The 22,990-nt window shown below is 38.3% G+C and overlaps 1 protein-coding gene across 1 annotated transcript in view; it reads left to right on the top strand.

Moving 5' to 3' along the window:
* The window catches only part of LOC121870798 (phosphatidylinositol phosphatase PTPRQ-like), a 105,605-nt gene that overhangs the window by 48,915 nt on the left and 33,700 nt on the right, over positions 1–22,990 (top strand). The window contains exons 6-7 of the mRNA XM_042372766.1: positions 9,145–9,426; positions 13,001–13,288. Coding sequence (XP_042228700.1) covers positions 9,145–9,426; positions 13,001–13,288 — 570 coding nt within the window. The remainder of the gene's footprint in view (positions 1–9,144; positions 9,427–13,000; positions 13,289–22,990) is intronic.

Genomic DNA, 22,990 nt, shown 5'->3' with positions numbered 1-22,990 from the left:
GGACTATTCCTTGACACTGGGTAATGCAACTCATTAACTTAGGGTGTGGTTGTTGTGTTGGCGACAGCTTCTACACTATAATCAAATTCACGCTGTCAGAGATATTATTATGTGTAGGGTTGCCCTATGTACTGGTAGGTCAATAACAGGAGCAACGTTTACATTTGTAACTGTATTTTCAATTAACAATAAATGTTTCAACAAATCATTCTCAAGAACATACTTATGTACATGGTATGAGAAGAGTCTTTCACATTCAAATCTGCTCTCTTCACCGAATCCGTCCATGTAGGACACTATGTAGTGGATTCCTCCTCTACAAACGCTGTTTGTCGCTCGCTAGCCGACCCCGCGAATTCACCAGTGTATGCCTCGTGGTCCAGGTCAGCAACCAGCGCCGCCTTACATGACTGAGGTCAACTATTAAGCTACGCCTACCTCCGCTATATAAGACCTGACCTCGTGGTGACCTACTCCTACTGTATTTCAGTTTCACCACTTTTCCTTCAATCCCTAATAATCTTCTTTCACCTCTTAACTAAAGACTTCGTATCGTATCGACCTACCCAAACCAACTAATTGAGGAAAACAACAACACATCGCACAGATGGTGGCCTAGAAGCAGAAAAAATGGTAACGAAGAACCAGAGCCTCTATATACACAATAAAAAAGAACCAAAAGATGGGCACAACTCTCCAGTCACACAAGGACCTGGAGGGACCCCACAAATAAACAAGGACCTAAATAGTTCACAAACACACACAATACAAAACTAAAAAGTAAAAGATGGGGATCATCCCTCAAGTGCCACAAGGACCTGAAGGGACCCCCCCCCCTATCATAATATGCCCCAAGGAAACATCAAATAGAACAACTTAGCTTAGCTTGGCTGAGACCGGCCTTCCCTTACCGCATGAGTCCTCTAATGCAGCACCGTTGACGGAAGACAAAAAAACCCGTCTCAGCAAGGTGGATAGCCCACCTGCTGTTAACCTCCTCCTCTATTTCCCACTTCTGAACTTTACCTTGTACTGTACCCTTCTTGCACCCTCAGAGCAAATGCACTCTTCTCTCCGTATCACCGACCGGCCGACCTACCTCTTTCGACCTACACCAACCAGCAAGCAACACCTCCTCCTCCTCCTGCCTAGCGGCCCTCGCTCCCGCCAGCGACCATGGCGACCCACAAGCTAGTCCTCTGAGCACCCTCACCAACCAGCTCTCTCTACTCAACGCTTGTAACCATGCTGCCTTCCCAGCACCAAGCTGCATTGTACATCCAATACAATATGTATACAGAGAGCACATTGCGAGTTTCCTTTCTCCACCCCATCCTGAGTGTGAACCAAACATCTCGTACCCCACAACTACTCCCGATTTTTCTGTTCCTTCCGTTACCTTAGTCGCCACTGTTCATTCAGTTACCGCTCTCCCCACTGTCACTCCCAATCACTAATGTCTCTTCTTCTCCCACTCTTACAACTGTCACTTCTAATCGACACTGTCCTTTCCGTCGCCACCCACCTGCTCGTAACTTTCTATCACAAATCTCCTCCGTCACTTTGGATCGCCACCGTGCCTGCCGTCGCCCGAATGGTCACTTTTGATCGCAATAAGCTATACTGCTCCTCACTCAGCCTACAGGGTCTACCTCGATTTCATGTGTTGGGCTTGTGCCACCGACCTGACCTGTGGAGCATTTATAAAGTGACTGCCTGTTCACCCTCCCCATCTGGTTACTATACCTCCGTCTGTTATTGATATTGAAATTGAAACAGTTTCTTCAGCCAGTAAAATACAGATAAAGAGTCGATGATATTTACAATATTGACATGGTTGAGCCAGTTGAGAGTCTGAGCTCTCTTGAAGGCACCTGATATATACTGTACATTTATCTCAAGGGAGTATTATGCACCATTTAGCACACATAACATGGTGGTAGTAAGAACATAACGGAATATTACCACGGTTATCTCTTCTTAATTTATTTCTTATATAAATTATTTTACATTTATATTATAAATATATACCAATTTTACAGTGGAGTTGATATTCATTAATATGATACGGGAGGGAAGTAATACAACATGGGTTGTATTAAGGTGAAACAAGAGGACAGGAACTATCAGTATCATGTCTTGACGGCAAATATATATTTACTGCAATGGTAGTTTATATCTATCTACATGACAATTATAGATATAATGGTTTTGGTGGTGCAATAAAAGTACCGATATTAAGTAGGTATCATAAAAATATTAATACTTTGATAATAGATATTTTTTAGAAATGATTTAAAGGAAGGGAGCGTACAGTGAACGTACAGATTAATGTTTACAGTGGAGGTCACGTAGATCTTGTGCGCTGAGGTGATGAACAGCAAACACGTAGTGTAGTAACTCACAGATGGTGTTATGAGGGGCATCATGTGGTATAGTAGTTCCCTCACAGGTGGTGTTATAAGGGTTTTGACGTGGTGTAGTAATTCCCTCACAGATGGTGTTCTGATGGGCCAGATGTGGTGTAGTAATTCCCTCACAGATGGTGTTATAAGGGGTATAACAGGGTGTAGTAATTCCCTCACAGATGGTGTTATGAGAAACCTGAGGTGGTGTAGCAATTCCCTCATAGATGGTGTTATAAGGAACCTCATATAATGCTGTAGCAACACATCCACTACGTGGTGTTGTAGCATCAAGGGGACACCACGTGGTCTGGTGTCACAGGACCTCATTCACTGAAGTGAGTGAGGTGTGGTCCCATGTCACCATATCATGAACGGATTAACACATAGCTCATGTTGTTGAGTTATCACTGGGTACCTGGGACCTCACTGTGTGAAGGTTAGCTTAGGAACGACTTAGCTATTACCGTTGAGTTGTTTTTCACTGACTTAACCACTGTTCACCACTATTCAACACTGGTTCCATTCCTTTCCAAAAATAAAATAGTAACTTCCGGCGAGAACTTGTTGATATTCCGGTTGGGAGGAGGGTTCAGGAGGGGGAGTTAGTATGGGTCAACATAACAGTTGACCTGGCTGCTGCCAGAGCAGCGCCAGGTACATCTTAACCCTTCGGTGGTCAAGGATGAAGTAGCTCTGAGCGTCTCAAGTTGTACATAATCTCTGATTATTCCAGAACTAGAAATAATTGTTGTCAATCAAGTGATTGACATATTTATAAGAAAATACAGTGTTGCACTAAGTGTTTATATCCTCGAATTTTAACTTTTTCAATTTAGCAAATTGTTCGTTAGTGTGATAATTTTTTATTTTGTTTTCAAGTACGTCATTTTCTGCACAACTCTCTTCTGTGCAGTGATCAGGGTTTGTGTTTTTGTAGAGCCACAGGCCCCCATATTGAGTGACAGTGTATCAAGTGTTGATAAACAAGATCATAATAGAAATCTTTCATTGCTGCAATAGTGAGTGACTGACGAATGTGATACCGCACTGTTTATTGACTTTATTGTGAATTGCTTGTATGTGGTTTCTACAGCTTTTTATTTACGTGGAATATCCCACCCAGGCACATGTCATCGACCCACAAAGGCATCGACCCACAACGGGGCCTAGGGGGGGAAAATTTTGGAGTAAAAAAAATTTAAAATAGAAAAAAAAGGTTATATTAATCTACACCACGAAGATGCCGGAAAACCAGCTTCTTAAAGTGAGGCAGATTGTATGAGTATGGAAACACAAAAGAAGGCAGAGCATTCCACTGTTTGGCTGAGTGAGGAAAGAAGGATGTACGTACCTTTACGGATTATTCTAGTGTGACAGACACCCACAGAGAAACTGTGGGCACCGCGGGCAAGACGAGTGTTCAAGGCTCACAGCCTTGCCGGCGGTACACAGGATGCCAAATCCTCCGAACATTGCCCTTTTAAGTACCTGTAAAAGAGAAAGAGTGAAGCAACAGTGAGGCGAGGAGAATGGGGGTAAAGAATATCAACTAAAGAAAGAGAGTCAATAAGACGAAATGCCTTTGATTCCACCCTATCTAACAGTTGGGCAGAAGAAGAGCCACCCATATATGAGAGCAGTACTCCAAGTTAGGAAGAATGAATCCCTTATAAACTTGAAGCAACTGCTCGGGAGTGAAGTAGCTACGGCATCTGTACAGTATTCCCAGCTTTCTGGAGGCAGCTTTAACAATGTTGTGGATGTTTGGTTTCCATGACGTATTAGAGGAAATGGTGAGACCTAGCTTAGTTTATCATCAACAATGACCTCAAGGAATTTAGTATTTGGTTCACGTTTGAAGACTGTATTACAGACACACAAGGGGTCAAATATGCAGGAAAGTTTTTCCTTCTGTGAAAGATTGTGTAGTGGGTTTTTTCGAGGCTTAAGGTCCGTTCATTACGTACATCCAGGTCCTGAATTTAGTCAATTTAGTGTTCATAGTTCTCATCAAGGAATGGCGATCTCAGTTGCTGGCATAGAGATTACTATCGTCTGCAAATGAGTTGTATTTGACGAGTGTGCTGGAGTGGACTAATCATTTATGCATACCAAGAACAGTACAGGACCGAGAATGGAGCCTTGGGGGGCGCCATGCAAAGTTGGTGAAGAGTCAGATAGATGATTATTAAAGCACACATACTGCTTCCTGTTAGATAGATATGAAGTACATTAATTGTGGGATAAGCCCCTAACGCCATAACATTCAAGCTTTGACAGAAGGATGGAATGGTCGACAGCATCAAAGGCTTTAGAGAGATCCAGGAATATTTCGACTGTGGACTGACTGTCATCAAAAGAGTTTTGGGTGTCATTAGTAAAGGATAGCAGAGCCCTCTCAGTTGACCTTCCAGCTCTAAATACAAACTGAGAGTCTGTAAGGATGTTATTGACACAACAGAAGGAATTTAGTCTACTACATGCTAGCTTCTTCAGTCTCTTACTTAAAGCTGGGTTGATTGATATGGAGCGGTAATTATTAAAAAGACCATTGTCCCCAGATTTGTTATATGCTGGGTGAACCCAAGCAATTTTCAGTTTATACGGAAAAACACCATTAGTGAAGGAGTTACAAGTGTGTAAGAGAACTAGTAGTAATAGGTAGGCTACTATCTTAATGAGGCTCAGTGGTATATTGTAATCGCCTGCTGCTGCATCTTTGGACATTTTTATGGTGGTCAATAATTCATCTGCCGTGACAGGGGATACGAACATCTCGTTTTCCTGCCTGTTTTGCAGGTAGTCTGTAAATTCCTCATGTTAATTAGGGATGCTCTCTGAAAGATTTTTGCCAACATTGATAAAATAATCATTGAAGGGAGGGTTCCGTTATAACTGTACCATTTATCATAAAAGCCGAGTGGGGGGCCGTAGTGTGAGAGTTCCTGTTCTGAATAAAATTTATGACACTTCAGGTTTTCTTACTGTTTCTCGATGCTGCCTGGACCTTATTTGTATAATACCTACGTTTGTCATTTCTAACTGCTTGAGTCACTCTATTTCTGATACTTCGGTTAGCATCACCGAAAGTTATGAGTCTTTTTGCAAATTTTCTTTGGAGTTTATGTTGCCTTGATTTCACTTATAATATGGGGTTTGGAGATAGATACAGTTTTTACTAACTTAGTCTTGAGGGCGGAACCATTTATCAAAGCAAGCATTGAAGATGCAAGAGAAGTTGCAGTAGATCACGATAGGGTTGTCCGAAGCATAAACAAGATCCCACTTTCCATCCATTAAGTTGTCATCGAGCAGGAGCATGTTGTCAGCACAGTAGTCTCTGTTTGTTGTGACTTTCCTAGACACTTTCAGAACTTGTGGCTGTTTTATACATGGCAAACACTGGGAAGTGATCTTAAATATAGTTATTAATAATTCCACTTGCAAGATTGTTAGGAGTGTTATTAGTCCAAATATGATCAATCACAGTGGCAGAGGTGGCAGTTACTCGAGTGGGTTTGGTTATGGTGTTGAAGAAGAGTTTAGAATGACAGGTAGCAAGAAGGTCTAATACTGAGGTGTCCATCTCTGATTTTAGTAGATGAAGGTTGAAATCTCCTGTAAAGTAGCAAAGTTTCCTCTCTGAACTTATGATAGAGATAAGCTCCGATAATAATTTACCAAGAAAGTTCGTTACATTTTTTATGGAGTCTTCTACAGATTACTCCTTCTAGGATATTTCGTGTGTCGCTATGCAGTTCAGTGAAAACACTCTCCGTTAACTCCTCCTGAACCTTTAAATCTTCTCTTACAGAAGTGTTACACTTAATATTAGCATACAGCACGACACCACCACTTTGCAGTGACTTATTGATGCAGTGTCCCGTATAATTAGGGATGTTATTCAATGTTCAATATTGTAGTGAGTTTGGTCTCACAGAACGAAAGTACAGTCCCCTTCGCTAGTTCGTTTCCAGGGACGGCCGTGTGGCAGACTGTATTTCTTTATTTTCTTTTATTCTCTTCACCACTGATCGTCTCGTCAACAGCTTGAGCTATCCGTCACGTCTCTGTTACTTATATTTTTATTTTATCCTCTTCACCATTTAATCGGCTCGTTACCCGCTTGGGCGATCGGTCACGTCTCTGTTACGCACTGTTGGCAAATATTGGGCATTCACCGGCTGGCCGGCAATTCGTGACGTCGACTACTGTGAACAGAATCAGACTCACAGGTCATAGACGTCCACTGGCTTATTGTCTGAACGTCAGTGTGTGAGGTTTGCTTTTTGATCAGCTAAGGCTAGACGTTGCCATATTTGTTTTTGACAATTTGTGTTTGCAAGTTTAATAGAAAGTGAACACAAAGAACTTGAGTGTTTAAGTAATATGAGTTGTGCTTTTTATTCATATCTTGTGAAAACTGATCAAACTCAATGAGTTTGTTTGAAAATAGTAAGACATCGAGCCCATGTGCTCGTGGGCCGTGGGTTCATGAAATATATATGGATCCTCGTGTTTCGAAGCCGGATTTGGTAAAACTTTACTCTGACTACCTAGAGGTGATAAGGGTAGTCCCCATTAGAGGTTCACGGCGCCATAAGCTCGTTCAACAGGCTTTGTGTGAAATATAACAAAGTCTAGGACTGCTTTAAGTATATTGGTGGTCCAGCGGTTAACGTTCCCCTGTCACAGTCATGGGCTAGTGGGCCGTGGGTTCGAATCCGGGAGGGTTGAGGTGTTGATTGTATGTAGAAGTCCGTGTGCTATTGGGCTGATGAAATATATATGGATCCTCGTGTTTCGAAGCCAGATTTGGTAAAACGTTACTCTGACCACCTACGTGATACGGGTAGTCCCCATTAGAGGTTCACGGCGCCATAAGCTCGTTGAACAGGCTTTGTGTGAAATATAACAAAGTCTGGGACTACTTTAAGTATATTGGTGGTCCAAGGGTTAACATTCCCCGGTCACATTTATAGGCTAGTGGGCCGTGGATTCGAATCCTGACGGGTTGAGGTGTTGATTGTATATATATATATATATATATATATATATATATATATATATATATATATATATATATATATATATATATATGATAAAATCACAGGAAAATGGAAACAACAGGTACCTTAGCTTTCGTCTTTATTCAAGACATCTTCAGTTGCCCTCTGAATGTCTTGAATAAAACAAATCAAGACTATCCACGTTTTCATTGTGGATTTACATGAAATATATATATATATATATATATATATATATATATATATATATATATATATATATATATATATATTATATATATATATATATATATATATATTATATATATATATATATAAATATATATATATATATATATATATATATATATATATAAATATATATATATAAATATATATATATATATATATATATACAGAAGAAGAAGGCACAGTTTAGCAAGCAGCTCGTGCCATTCCATGCTGAGGTACAGACTGGTCTGTAGTCACCCTGAACTCGAACCACAACACTGGTCCTTGTGATTATACCTAGATCACGCGCACCTACAGTGATTTACTTGCATATATATATATATATATATATATATATATATATATATATATATATATATATATATATATATATATATATATATATATATATATATATTACACCAAATAAAAAGAAGTGGACACCTTTCGTGAACCTTGCCCAGGGTGCAAAAATGCCCTGCAACTGTTCTGCACCCCTGCCTCGTGTCTCGATCTGTTTACAACAAATAGTCACTAGCAAAGTTAAATTTAACAAAGTCTACCCCCTCTTATTAATTGTGAAGCCGTTGGCCGCAGTGGAAGAAAACGGTGTGTAAGGCGACACTCTTATATTATCCCTGGTGAGACTACCCCCCCACTATATTAGAAGATATTCTTGCCATATAACCTGATTTTCTCATCCCCTAGCTCACAATATTTTACTGAAGTTAGCCACCTGAACTTCTGTGCAATCATTATTTTTATGATATTCCTATATTATAATTATTGTTAACAATCCTCTTCTTCCTCTCTTTATTATGATTTATACTTTTATGATTTTCCTGCCATTATCAATGTAAATCAATTAATTAATCATAGGGATTTGGGCCATCTGTTTACTGAGGAGTCAAAAGGAATACAAGAAGATAATAATTATCATCATTCCTTCTCTTTCCAAGCTATTTCAGTAAATCAGTGAATACAAGTTTATATGTGTAGAGGTTTTCAATTTATCAATATGGCCACTAGATATAATATAGATGACTAGGCTATATAACAGTTTCAAACAACGAATAGGTACTTATCTCTCCACATCCGGTTTCCTGGCCGAAAGTTAGACTTTAGAGAATAGAAAATTTAAACCTGCCAATGGCTCTCAAATATTGCCTTTACCTCCTGTTGTACCCTATATATTTGCTGCATGAACAATAAAATCCACTTTTTGCTCCTTTTATTCCATTGGAAATCGAATATCTTAACTTTTATCATTTAGTTTGCAATTTAATATACATCCAAATACGGACCATTTACCAGGCATTGTCATAGATCCTTACACCACGACGGCCAGGTGATAACAGAGGATACACCCCCACCCCCCTGGGGCTGCCGGCCAGATGACATCATGCGCAGTAAAGAATGAATTTTCGACTCGAAATATAGTTAAATATAAGTTATATATATATTAAGGTATTCATGGTTATCGTGACAATATGTTACAGCACCAGGACCTCCAGTCATCACGTCTGTGATGCCATTCTCGTTCTCGTCAATAAAAGTATCATGGAGTCCCCCAGAAAACCCCAACGGCATCATCACCAAGTATAATGTTAGCTGGACCTGGGAGGGGAATAAAGACCATGACATAACCAATGACACCACCACCAGCTACACCATCACCGACCTGACTCCCTGTACCAACTACAGCGTCACCGTCACGGCTGCTACAAGCAAAGGTTATGGTCCTGAGAGTAAGGCAGCAACTGGAACTACTGATAGTAAAGGTAAGTGTCTAGAATGTACCTTCTGCCAAGTAGTTATTGATGCACACACATGTGCAAACATACATACATACATAACCACACACATGCACCCACACACACGCACACACACACACACACACACACACACACACCGACCATCTAGGCTATCTCTGATCATCACCACGACCTCATCTGTAAATTTGGTGAGAAGTTTCTGCATCATCCTCGACACCTGCCTCTGCTTACACCCGAGATCCCTCGACCGCGAATTGCCGTTCGAGACAACAACCACATCTAGCCCATACGAGCAAGTACTGATCGCTATAAGAACAGTGCAGTCCCATCCATTGTAAGAATCAACAACAACTTGTGGTCAGCCAGTGTGTTCACTCCCAGCCAATCTTACCTTTTAGCACTGTCACTATGCTGAAATGCCCTTTAGTTATCCCCTCCTTGTTATAATATATCATATTTGTATCATTTAGGTTGCTTGTATATTATTCGTCATTCAAGTGATCCATTCCCCAATTATATAACTATATATTTTCATCTGTCTACCATGCTTTTTCAATAAACTGTTAAATTTTATTATTTTTACATGCACACACATTTTCTTTCATTTTTTTTTAACACAAACTGGTCTGTGCAAAAAGAGATTATATGAGGATTGTTAAAAGCCTTCACACAAACTACAAATAAAAACAGTACCACTGTAACTAATTTAGGTATAATATGGTAATGTTATGATAGTTAACGACGCCTCAAATGAAACAAAGTAAATTTTACCAATAAAAAAAACACAGTTGTCTTAACAATAAAAACATCATCTCTTTTAGGCAATATATCCAGTTGTGATTTAAGGTTGTTCAAGAATTGTTGATACGTGGAGTATGACAAGTTAATAATAATAATAATAATAATAATAATAATAATAATAATAATAATAATAATAATAATAATAATAATAATAATAATAATAATAATAATAATAATAATAATGATAATAATAATAATGATAATAATAATAATAATAATAATAACAATAATAATAATAATAATAATAATAATAATAATAATGATAATAACAATAATAATAATAATAATAATAGTGTGGTGTGGTGTGTGGTGTGGTGTGTGTGTGTGTGTGTGGTGGTGTGTGTGTGTGGTGTGTGTGGTGTGTGTGGGTGTGGGTGGTGTGTGTGTGTGTGGTGTGTGTGTGTGGTGGTGTGTGTGTGTGTGTGTGTGTGGTGGTGTGTGTGTGTGTGTGTGGTGTGTGTGTGTGGTGTTGGTTGTTGTGTGGTTTAATAATAATAATAATAATAATTAATAATAATAATAATAATAATAATAATAATAATAATGATAATAATAATAATAATAATAATAATAATAATAATAATAATAATAATAATATTATTATTATTATTATTATAATAATAATAATAATAATAATAATAATAATAATAATAATAATAATACTATTAATAATAATAATAATAATAATAATAATAATAATAATAATAATAATAGTAATAATAATAATAATAAAAATAATAATAATAATAATAATAATAATAATAATAATAATAATAATATGGGGTGTGTCTGTGTGTGTGTCTTAGGTAAGCCATATCTTGGTTTAGAAGGTGAATTAAATCAGTAGATATATAGAGATAACGAGACAAACATAGACATATCAGGCGCGTTTTGCATATTATGTTAACCTTGTGTCACACACTTTTACATAGATAGATTTAATATTTCTTATAGTTTTAGTCAACTTGGAACTCAGGTTTTAATCATCGTTATAATGGTCAGTCTGGTATAAAGGAAATATTGGAGTAACTCTGAATATCAAGATGTACACAGTGATGACGTCTGACAAGAGGACATGGAAGTTCACGTGAATATAATTCAGTCCCCACTCAGAGGTGTAAAGTCACGATGATCCCCCGAGCTTAAGTATTGATCCTCCCAATTGTGTTTATACTTACTGGAGAGTCGAGTCCTGTTGAGTCTCTTCTTAATCTCTGTTTGTTTATATTAACTCTAGCCTCACACTGTTAACATCCATCGCTCTAGAATGTCTACTTAGCCTTAATACCTACAACTGGCACTAATGTTTACATACTTTTTGTCTTTTTGTACTTCCGAAACACCATGAAATAGAAATGTTACTATAATTTTTTTACCTCTAGATAATTCATTTCGTTATTTGATTGCTGTTGGGCTCAAAGATCGAAAACGACCACAGCGTGTTGTGGATATTTTCTAAAGATCCAGAAAGGGAAAATTGCGTCTTCGGTTTTACCCAATAGATACAACCTAACCTATCCTAACCTAATTTAACTAAACCTCATCAAACTCAACCCAAACAAACGTAACCTAACCGAACCTTACCTAAAATTTCGCTATTTCGTTATTTTCCAAACAACCACAACGCGTTGTGGTTAGTCTTCGCTCTTTGAGCCCAACAGATACACAAATATCAGTTCAGAGGCGTTCTTGTGTTAGTCCTGATAACCTGGTTAACTCTTAGTTGCCTCCTCTGGTGGCTCTTCTATATCAAGGTAACTGCTCGCCCTACGCCAACACCTCAATATTCACCCGCATTTTTTGTGTAATAGATTAATATATTGCACGAATAACACCTTAGAGCCTTCACTCTCACTAATAGGTTCCGCTCTCGTGTAAGTTAGTATATAATTAATCTTGACATACCTCTGATCTTTCTGTGTCCTTCCTTTACACCGACCACTTGAGTGTTAGCCAGTCTTACTTCCTTCACGACTCCCTTCATACATTGATAGACGAGTGACTGGATTGACAAGTGGGCAGATCCAGTGTTGGATATGTGACATGATTAGTGGATGAATAAATACGTAGAGAAGATGAATATATATATATATATATATATATATATATATATATATATATGCAAATAAATTACTGTAGGTGGGATTGATCCATGTATATGCTGATAACCACATAGAAAACAAGTTCCCAAGCGCTTTCGTGCAATTCACATCTTCAGAGGTGAGTACAGACTAAGGACTAATTATTAACAAGGCTAACATATACAATTTGTCTGTGTGTTTCCTAAGCCGTTATAATTCAGGAAAAAAGACAAATATAACAAGTTATTATTTCTGACGTCAATGACCAGTTGTCGTTGGTGGCGCCAGACGATTGTAAACTACAGACATAAGTAAGTGGACAGCTTCAGCCACTTCCATAATTTTTTTGTTGTATACAGTAAAGATTATTTGGATCACTGAGGAAAGAGGCAGGGCAGCAAGTCTCTTGTAACAGAAAAGTTAATGCGTGGGAGTACTTAGTGTGGCGAGCACCACAACCTTGTACTGTCTGTACGTTTCTTACTCCTGTGAAAGACATGGATAGTTCTTAATTACTGTGTACCATATATTGTGATGAATGGTCCTGCCCGGGGCTCTAACTATAACACCTTCACTTCCTTGAGGAACAAATAGATACTAGATAGTCTCACTACAACATTGTATTTTACTTAATGAAACACGTCCACAGCATCACACCCAAAATACTCACTAACTGCTGCTGTACATTATCCCCCCAGACCCTGACCCAGTCACTGGCGTCAACGTGAACAACTATACAGACAACTCCACTCTGCTGGACGTGAACTGGTCGGAGGTACAAGACGTCGGCAACTGTGACGTCACCTACAAGATCACCTGGAGTCCCGCCAGTAACGGTGATGGTAGTAATACAACTACTACCACCTCGCTGAGCTACATCATCACCCAGCTGGAGGCCTGGACCACCTACCACGTGTGTGTGGCCTCCAAGACGAACAGTAGCTACACTAGTGACACATGCATGAATGGCACAACAGACGAGGACAGTAAGTATTGCATGACTATGATGGTGAAGTTGATGGTGTTGACAGTGATGGTGATGATTGTTATGATGGTAAATTTAAAGTTGATGGTGATGATGTAGGTGATGGTGATGGTGAGGGTGAGGGTGATAGTGCTGGTGATGATGGTGATGGTCAATTATAGTGAGATACTGATGCTGGTGGTGGTGATGTTGATAGTACATGTTAGTAGTTATGTTGGTAGTACATGGTGGTAGTGATGGTAGGAGTACATGGTGGTAGTGATGGTGGGAGTACATGGTGAAGGTGATGTTGGTAGTACAAGGTGGTGGTTATGGTGGTAGCACATGGTGGTAGAGATGTATAAACGCCATTTGGGGAGGCCAATTTGTTTTCAGAAACCTTTGGGCGTGTCGGTTGAGACAACGGAACACAGGTGAACGGTTTATTCCAGGAGAATAGTTCACAAATTCCACTTGTTTTAACTAACAATGATCCCAGGAATCCCAGTCGAAATCAACTGCTAATGAGCACCAGTGGTAATTAAGATACTGGGGTGTGTTTGTATGTGACCTCCAAGAATCGAGAAATTCATGCAAACACCAGTTTCGAAAAATACATTCTGTATTAACACTTTAAAACAACAGTAAACGCCGTATGTCCAGAGTGTATGCACAAATACAGTCAAAACGCAAATGTAACAATCTGGTTTGTGGTAAGCATCAGTTTGACATATGGGTGTCCCACGACAGTCCAAGTGTTACTGCCTCTCGTGGGCGGTTTTAATACGGCGGAAAAGTAAAGTCATTTAGTCACACCTAAGGATATGACGTCATAATACATCTCTTAGAACATTTGAAAACTTTATGATAGATCCTCCATATAAAGAACTCAGGTTTATATATATATATATATATATATATATATATATATATATATATATATATATATATATATATATATATATATATATATATATATATATATATATATATATATATATATATATATATATATTTAAAATATGCGTCATTCTCATTATAATAAAGTTTCTGCATGAATACTTTTCAAGATTTGATAAATGTAGTTATGATATTTTACAACGACTCTTTATTACTATATATTAAGGTTATTTTTTTCTAGTAGTTTTGTCAACAAATTCCTTAATTGGTAATACGAGTTTGTATGCCCATATTTGGTTTTGTAAAGCTTAAATGAGGGAGCCACGGGCCTTGCCGAGAGGGTGATGGTGGTGGTGGTGATGGTGGTAGTACATGAGATAAGAACATAAGAATAGAGGAAACTGCAGCGGGCCTATTCGCCCATACTGGGCAGTCCTGTTTACAGCCAACCCCCTATCGCTCATATATCCATCCAACCTATATTTGAAGCTATCCAACGTATTCGAGTGAATGATGATGTTTGGTAACTTGTTCCACCCATCCGCTCGTCTATTTCCAAACCAGTGTTTACCTATCTCGCTCCTAAATTTAAATTTGTCTAATTTAAAACTATTGCTATTAGTTCGCTCCTGGTTTGATAGTTTGAGTACATTTGTTATATCGGCCCTCACTCTACGTCTCTCGAGGCAGTGCAAATTAAGATGCTTTTCCTGTCTTTGTACTCAAGATTCCTAATGCACGGGATTAGTCTTGTCATTCTCTTCTGAACTCTTTCTAAGTATTCTATATCCATTCTGTAGTACTGTGGCCAAAACTGAACCGCGTAATCCAAGTAAGGTCTCACAAGCACAAGATATAGTTTTAGGATAACCTCGCTAGTCTTGTAACTAACACTCTATTGTATGGTGTATTGGTCAGCATACTCACCTCGCGAGTGAGTCGACCTGAGTTCATTACCTGGGTAGAGTGAAACATGGGCATGTTTCTTTACACTAATTGCCTCTGTCTACACAGCAGTAATTAGGAACCTGGATGTTGATCGATTTGCGGATCCTGTTCCGGGGTAATGGGTAGCCAATGCAGTTGGCGAGCTGTTCGATCTTCTTGGTTTATTCATTGACCCTGGGTCATGCAACTCATTAACTTAGGGTGTGGTTGTTGTGTTGGCGACAGCTTCTACACTATAATCAAATTCACGCTGTCAGAGATATTATTATGTGTAGGGTTGCCCTATGTACTGGTAGGTCAATAACAGAAGCAACGTTTACATTTATAACTGTATTTTCAAATAACAATAAATTTTTCAACAAATCATTATCAAGAACATACTTATGTACATGGTATGAGAAGAGTACTTCAGATTCAAATCAGCTCTCTTCACCGAATCCGTCCACGTAGGACACTACTCCCGATTTTTCTGTCCCTTCCGTTACCTTAGTCGCCACTGTTCATTCAGTTACCGCTCTCCCCACTGTCACTACCAATCACTAATGTCTCTTCTTCTCCCACTCTTCCAACTGTCACTTCTAATCGACACTGTCCTTTCCGTCGCCACCCACCTGCTCGTCACTTTCCATCACAAATCTCCTCCGTCGCTTTGGATCGCCACCGTGCCTGCCGTCGCCCCCAATGGTCACTTTTGATTGTGGTAAGCTATACTGCTCCTCACTCAGCTTACAGTGTCCACCTCTCTCTCATCCTGCTGCCAGGTGTTGGGCTTGTGCCACCGACCTGACCTGTGGACATTTATAACGTGACTGCCTGTTCACCCTCCCCGCCCTTAACTCATGAGACATAAGGCAAGCATGAACTTAGCATGCTTCCCTGTTGGGTGCTGTAAACGCTTCAGCGCTTCACCTTACACAAGGATGTGGGGGGTGCCCAATAAATGAAAAAAAAACCTCCCCATCTGGTTACTATACCTCCGTCTGTTATTGATATTGATATTGAAACAGTTTTTTTAGCGAGAAAAATACAGATAAAGAGTCGATGATATTAACAATACTGACATGGCTGAGCCAGTTGAGAGTCTGAACTCTCTTGAAGGCACCTAATATATACTGTACATTTGTCTCAAGGAATTATTATGTAACTTTTAGCACACATAACATGGTGGACGTAAGAACATAACGGAATATTACCACGGTTATCACATCTTTATTTATTGATTTTATTAATTATTTTACATTGACATTATATATATATATATATATATATATATATATATATATATATATATATATATATATATATATATATATATATATATATATATATATATATATATATATATATATATATATATATATATATATATATATATATATATATATATATATATATATATATATATATATATATATATATATATATATATATATATATATATATATATATATATATATATATACCTATTTTACAGTGGAGTTGATATACATTAATATGATACAGGAGGGAAATAATACAACATGGGATGTATTAAGGTGAAACAAGAGGACAGGAACTATCAGTATCATGTCTTGACGGCAAATATATATTCATTGCAATGGTAGTTTATATCTATCAACATGACAATTTTTTATATAATGGTTTTGGTGGTGCAATAAAAGTAGGAATATTAAGTAGGTATCATAAAAATATTAATACTTTGACAATAGATATTTTTAGAGATGATTTAAAGGAAGGGAGCGTACAGTGAACGTACAGATTAATGTTTTCAGTGGAGGTCACGTAGATCTTGTGCGCTGGGGTGATGAACAGCAAACACGTAGTGTAGTAACTCACAGATGGTGTTATGAGGGGCATCATGTGGTATAGTAGTTCCCTCACAGGTGGTGTTATAAGGGGTTAGACGTGGTGTAATAATTCCCTCACAGATGGTGTTCTGAGGGGCCTAATGTGGTGTAGTAATTCCCTCACAGATGGTGTTATAAGGGGCATCACAGGGTGTAGTAATTCCCTCACAGATGGTGTTATGAGAAACCGGATGTGATGTAGCAATTCCTTCACAGATGGTGTTATAAGGAACCTCACATAAAGCTGTAGCAACACATCCACTACGTGGTTTTGTAGCACCAAGGGGACACCACGTGGTCTGGTGTCACAGGACCTCATTCACTCAAGTGAGTGACGTGTGGTCCCAGGCCACCCTATCATGAACGGATTAACACATAGCTCGTGTTGTTGAGTTTCACGGGCAGTTATCACTGGGTACCTAGAACCTCACTGTGTGACGGTTAGCTTGGGAACGACTTAGCTATTACCGTTGAGTTGTTTTTCACTGACTTAAGCACTGTTCACCACTATTCAACACTGGTTCCATTCCTTTCCAAAAATAAAATAGTAACTTCTGGCGAGAACTTGTTGATATTCCGGTTGGGAGGAGGGTTCAGGAGGGGGACTTAGTATGGGTCAACATAACAGTTGACCTGGCTGCTGCCAGAGCAGCGCCAGGTACGTCTTAACCCTTCGGTGGTCAAGGATGAAGTAGCTCTGAGCGTCTCAAGTTGTACATTATCTCTGATTATTCCAGAACTAGAAATAATTATTGTCAATCAAGTGATTGACAAATTTATAAGCAAATATGGTGCAACACTAAGTGTTTATATCCTCGAATTTTAACTTTTCAATTTAGCAAATTGTTCGTTAGTGTGATAATTTTTTATTTTGTTTTCAAGTACGTCATTTTCTGCACAACTCTCTTCTGTGCAGTGATCAGGGTTTGTGTTTTTGTAGAGCCACAGGCCCCACATTTAGTGACAGTGTATTAAGTGTTCATAAACAAGATCATAATAGATTTCTTTCATTGCTGCAATAGTGAGTGACTGACGAATGTGATACCGCACTGTTTATTGACTTTACTGTGAGTTGCTTGTATGTGGTTTCTACAGCTTTTTTTTTTTACGGGGCACATATCATCGACCCACAACGGGGCCTAGGGGGGGGGGAGAAATTGGAGTAAAAAAATTTTAAAATAGAAAAAAAAAGGGTTATATTGATCTACACCACGAAAATGCCGGAAAACCAGCTTCTTAAAGTGAGACAGATTGTATGAGTATGGAAACACAAAAGAAGGCAGAGCATTCCACTGTTTGGCTGAGTGAGGAAAGAAGGATGTACGTACCTTTACGGATTATTCTAGTGTGACAGACACCCACAGAGAAACTGTGGGCACCGCGGGCAAGACGAGTGTTCAAAGCTCACAGCCTTGCCGGCGGTACACAAGATGCCAAATCCTCCGAACATTGCCCGTTTAAGTACCTGTAAAAGAGATAGAGTGAAGCAACAGTGAGGCAAGGAGAATGGGGAGAAAGAATATCAACTAAAGGAAGAGAGTCAATAAGACGAAATGCCTTTGATTCCACCCTATCTAACAGTTGGACAGAAGAAGAACCACCCACATATGAGAGCAGTACTCCAAGTTAGGACGAATGAATCCCTTATAAACTTGAAGCAACTACTCGGGAGTGAAGTAGCTACGGAATCTGTACAGCATTCCCAGCTTTCTGGAGGCAGCTTTAGCAATGTTGTGGATGTGTGGCTTCCATGACGTATTAGAGGAAATGGTGAGACCTACAGTAGTTTAGTTTATCATCAACAAAGACCTCAAGGAATTTAGTATTTGGTTCACGTTTGAAGACTCTATTACAAACGCACAAGGGGTCAAATCTGTGAAAGATTGTGTAGTGGGTTTTTTCGAGGCTTAATGTCAGTTCATTACGTACACCCAGGTCCTGATTTTAGTCAATTTAGTGTTCATAGTTCTCATCAAGGAATGGCTATCTGAGTTGCTGTCATAGAGATTACTATCGTCGGCAAATGAGTTGTATTTGACGAGTGTGCTGGAGTGTACTAATCATTTATGTATAGCAAGAACAGTACAGGACCGAGAATGGAGCCTTGTGGGACGCCATACAAAATTGGTGAAGAGTCAGATTGATGATTATTAAAGCACACATACTGCTTCCTGTTAGACAGATATGAGGTACATCTATTTTGGGATAAGCCCCTAACGCCATAATACTCAAGCTTTGACAGAAGGATGGAATGGTCGACAGCATCAAAGGCTTTAGAGAGATCCAGGAATATTCCGACTGTGGACTGACTGTCATCAAAAGAGTTTTGGATGTCATTAGTAAAGGATAGCAGAGCCCTCTGTGTGGTGCTCCTCCTTGCGTTACGGTGTGGAGTAATCGTCTCCCAGGTGAGGGACTCGATTTGGCACTTTTCCTTATATCATTTCATTTGCTCGTGAGGTGACTGTAAAGTAGCTGGTTTGGCAGTCTACTGTTGTCCACGAGGTAATATGGCCGGTCCAACGTAGTTGCTCATGGATAATGGTAGCCTCATTGCTCCTAAAGTTGGTGTCAGCGAGTATACCGGCATTAATCTCTTGTTTTCCCAGTGAACTCGGAGGATAGAATGGAGACTACGTTGGTGAATGTTTTCAAGCGCTTTGGGGTACTTCCTGTATGTGACCGATGTCTCGCTGCCCAATAGCAGGGTGGGTAGGACTACTGATCGATATACGTGCAACTTTGTAGACAATTCCAGCTCCCTACAGCTGAAAACTCGGTGTAAATTTTATTATTACATTAAACCCTCTATTGGAAATGTCATCCCACCGTACTGTGGATTTTCAGACGCTTAGTATCGTCCCACTTTCGACAATAAATACTGTGGAGACAACTTGAGAAGTTCGTTGAAAATTCAGAGCTACAGTGGATTTATTTTGGGTAAAAGCACATGTGTGACCGCAGCTTTAGTGGCACCTGCTATATATATCTCAAGGCATTATTTTATAACATTTCGTATCATCTAAATTATTTCATGTAAGAGGGTGTTAGTAAATTCATATGAGAATGATACGACAAAATTATCACCTCTGTACTTATTCTGTATTTATTGATTTAATTATCTATTTATTTATTTTTTACATTTATATTATAAGAGTATACATATTTTACAGTGGATTTGATATACAGTAATCTGGTAAATGAGGGAAGCAATACAACATGGGATGTATTAAGGTGAAACATAGGGATAGACACAGTCAGGATCATGTCTTAACGGCAAATACATAATTATTGTAACGGTAATTTCAATCTACTTGACAATATATGATATAAATTTAAGGGTATAAAGAATTATAAAAATATTAATACTTAGACAATAGATGTTTTTTAAGAGATAAATTAAAGGAAAGAAGCACAGTCTTTCCTTGGATGGGTGGGGGTAAGCTGTTCCACACCTTCACACCATGATATTTTATTGAGGTCTGGGACTGAGAAGAGCGCATAAGGTGGAAGTGCAATCAGAAGACTGGGTGTCTTAAGTTGTACCTCTGGTTGTTCCGGAACGGGATATAATAATTCTCAATCAAGTGATTAACATATTCTTAAAAAATAGAAAACAGCAGTAAGTGTTAATATCCTCGAATTTTAATATTTTTAGTTTAGCAAACTGTTAGTTAGTGTGAGTTGTTCCTTTTTTTTCAAGTAGGTCATTATCTTCATAAATCACTTCTGGGCAGTGACCATTGGTTGTGTTTTAATCGAGCTAGAGGCCACCCATACTGTGATACAGTGTATCAAGTGTTGGTAAACAAGGTCATAAATTGTTTCATTGCTGCAAGAGTGAGTGACTGACGAATGTGATAGAGGATACTGCACTGTTTATTGATTTTCGGTGGGTTATTCCCGATAAGACGGAGATTTTCTATATTAATTGTTACTTTACATTTCACTTCTTTTTTTAATTATCTCAAGTTGTCTGTTGGTTTTCTTCAGAATATTTTTATTTACAGCTTTCATTAAACTCTGCATGAAGTCATAGAATATAAAACGATCTGGATAATAACAAAAAAATAATCAAGATAGAAATAGTCAAAAATATTGTGAAGCGTATATCTGAAATTCAGTGTTTTACCGTTATCTTATATAAATAAAATCTACCCGTATCTAAGTGTAGAGCAAAGTGTCATTACAGGGAATCATTCCGAAGCCATTAGTTTATATTTCTAGGTTCTTTTCAAACACAAAAATTTTCTTAATTTCCTGCCCCAGAATTTCTCTCGGAGATAATTCCTCCTACATTTTTATATCTCCCGTCCCAGGCGGGGATATATTATGTACAGTATGTCTGTCTGTGGTTATGAGGTGTTTCTCTGAAATAAAAGTTGCATTTCTATTACCACAAGTTTCTAAAATCAACGTGTTGTACGATTCTGAACAGAATTTCACTAAACAGTGATTGGTGACAAACATATGCAAATATTGTTCAGCCCCGACGATTTTTCTCAGCTCAGTCATTGTTATATAAGTAACCCACAGACAGGGATATGTGAGCTTCACCAGTCGCTTGTTTCATTCGTTATTGGTCTGACATTCACCCACCTCCCCCACCACGTGATTTTACATTTGTACAAGACAGCAACCAATGTGTGAGAATACGTGTGACCGACACAAATACTCCACCAGCCCAGTCACAGCCTCAGCAGGCCTGGGGTGGACGGTAACATGAACTTGGCCAAGTGTACCGTCCTTGTGTCTTTCTTTGGTCTTGATTTAGCCTTTGCAGTACAAATTGTCATTTGCATTTCTGTTATTCGTATGTGCTGGTTATTTTGCTAGACATGACTATTACCAGCCAGATACTTACAATAAATGTACTTTTTGTGGGTTAAAGGGTCAAAAGTCAATGTTCATTGTTGGTAAGAATGTTTCAGTTTGGGGCATCCTCGAACGTCCATCCTTATGTTTTTTTAGAGGAGGGGGGGGGGGATGTGAGCAACAAAAGGGTGGTTGATTCAAATTTTTACTAAGTTCAGATTTAAATCCTTTGTTAAAATCCCCAAAAGTGACATAAATGTGTGCAAAACAGTAGAATCAAACTACAAACTATCAATAAGTTTAAAATATCACATTAATTACTTTTGGGGTTAATTTCGGTTTACTTGATTTGTTTAACAATTTTTGGGATAAGACTTTTAAAATCATCCGTCATCATAAAAGAAATGCCGAATGCCACTTTTCACTTTCTTTAAGAATTCATAGTTTACCAGAGTTTTTTTTCTGTTTTACCAATAGTTTTTCTACTGCTCTTGAAGCAGAGGATGTTATTGCACAATATTTCATACTAAAAATATATTTGGCACAGGGGAACTTGCCTGTTGGGGGATGAGGCACACTAGGAGCGCTAAGTTTGAGTCTTTTTCATGTCTTAATATGTGACTGAAATCTTGGTAAGCTGCTTCTTGGATAATCTTTTTAGATCTTATGATAGTTAAATTTTTACGATATGCCATTTTGAAATAAAATTTATTGACTTATATTTTATATGATTATATCTGATTTTATTATTATTATAATTTTTATAATTATTATTATTATTTTTATTTTTTTCTAATTATTAATAGAGTTAAAATAAAGCTGGCTAGCAATTCGTGACGTCGACTACTGTGAACAGAATCAGACTCACAGGTCATAGACTCTGTGAAATTCTTTATGCTTACGGGGTTAGAATACTGATTACAAATTCATGGATGATAGGGCCCTTTGTCGCTTATCGTAAGGGAAATCTGTGTAAAAAAGCTATCAGTAAGTATTCCTTACCAAGATAAATACTGCTTAGAAGAAGAGAAGTGTAACACAAGTTACAAATCCACTTCGAGAAACGCCCAAAAGAGAAATGCTCAAAACTCAAAGTATACGTCCTAATTACCCTCAGATTTCAGCCGCCCTCTACACTTGGTAATAAACCTTGACTCGTTTATTACAAAAAGGAAATGTCATTAAACCCCAAACTTACGCTGTTTGGTGAAATA

The sequence above is a fragment of the Homarus americanus genome, unplaced genomic scaffold (genome assembly GCF_018991925.1).
Source record: "Homarus americanus isolate GMGI-L3 unplaced genomic scaffold, GMGI_Hamer_2.0 scaffold32583, whole genome shotgun sequence".
In the NCBI taxonomy this organism is placed as follows: Eukaryota; Metazoa; Arthropoda; class Malacostraca; order Decapoda; family Nephropidae; genus Homarus; species Homarus americanus.
Note: the sequence above shows the minus strand (reverse complement) of the source record. Positions and strands in the feature narration are given on the sequence as shown.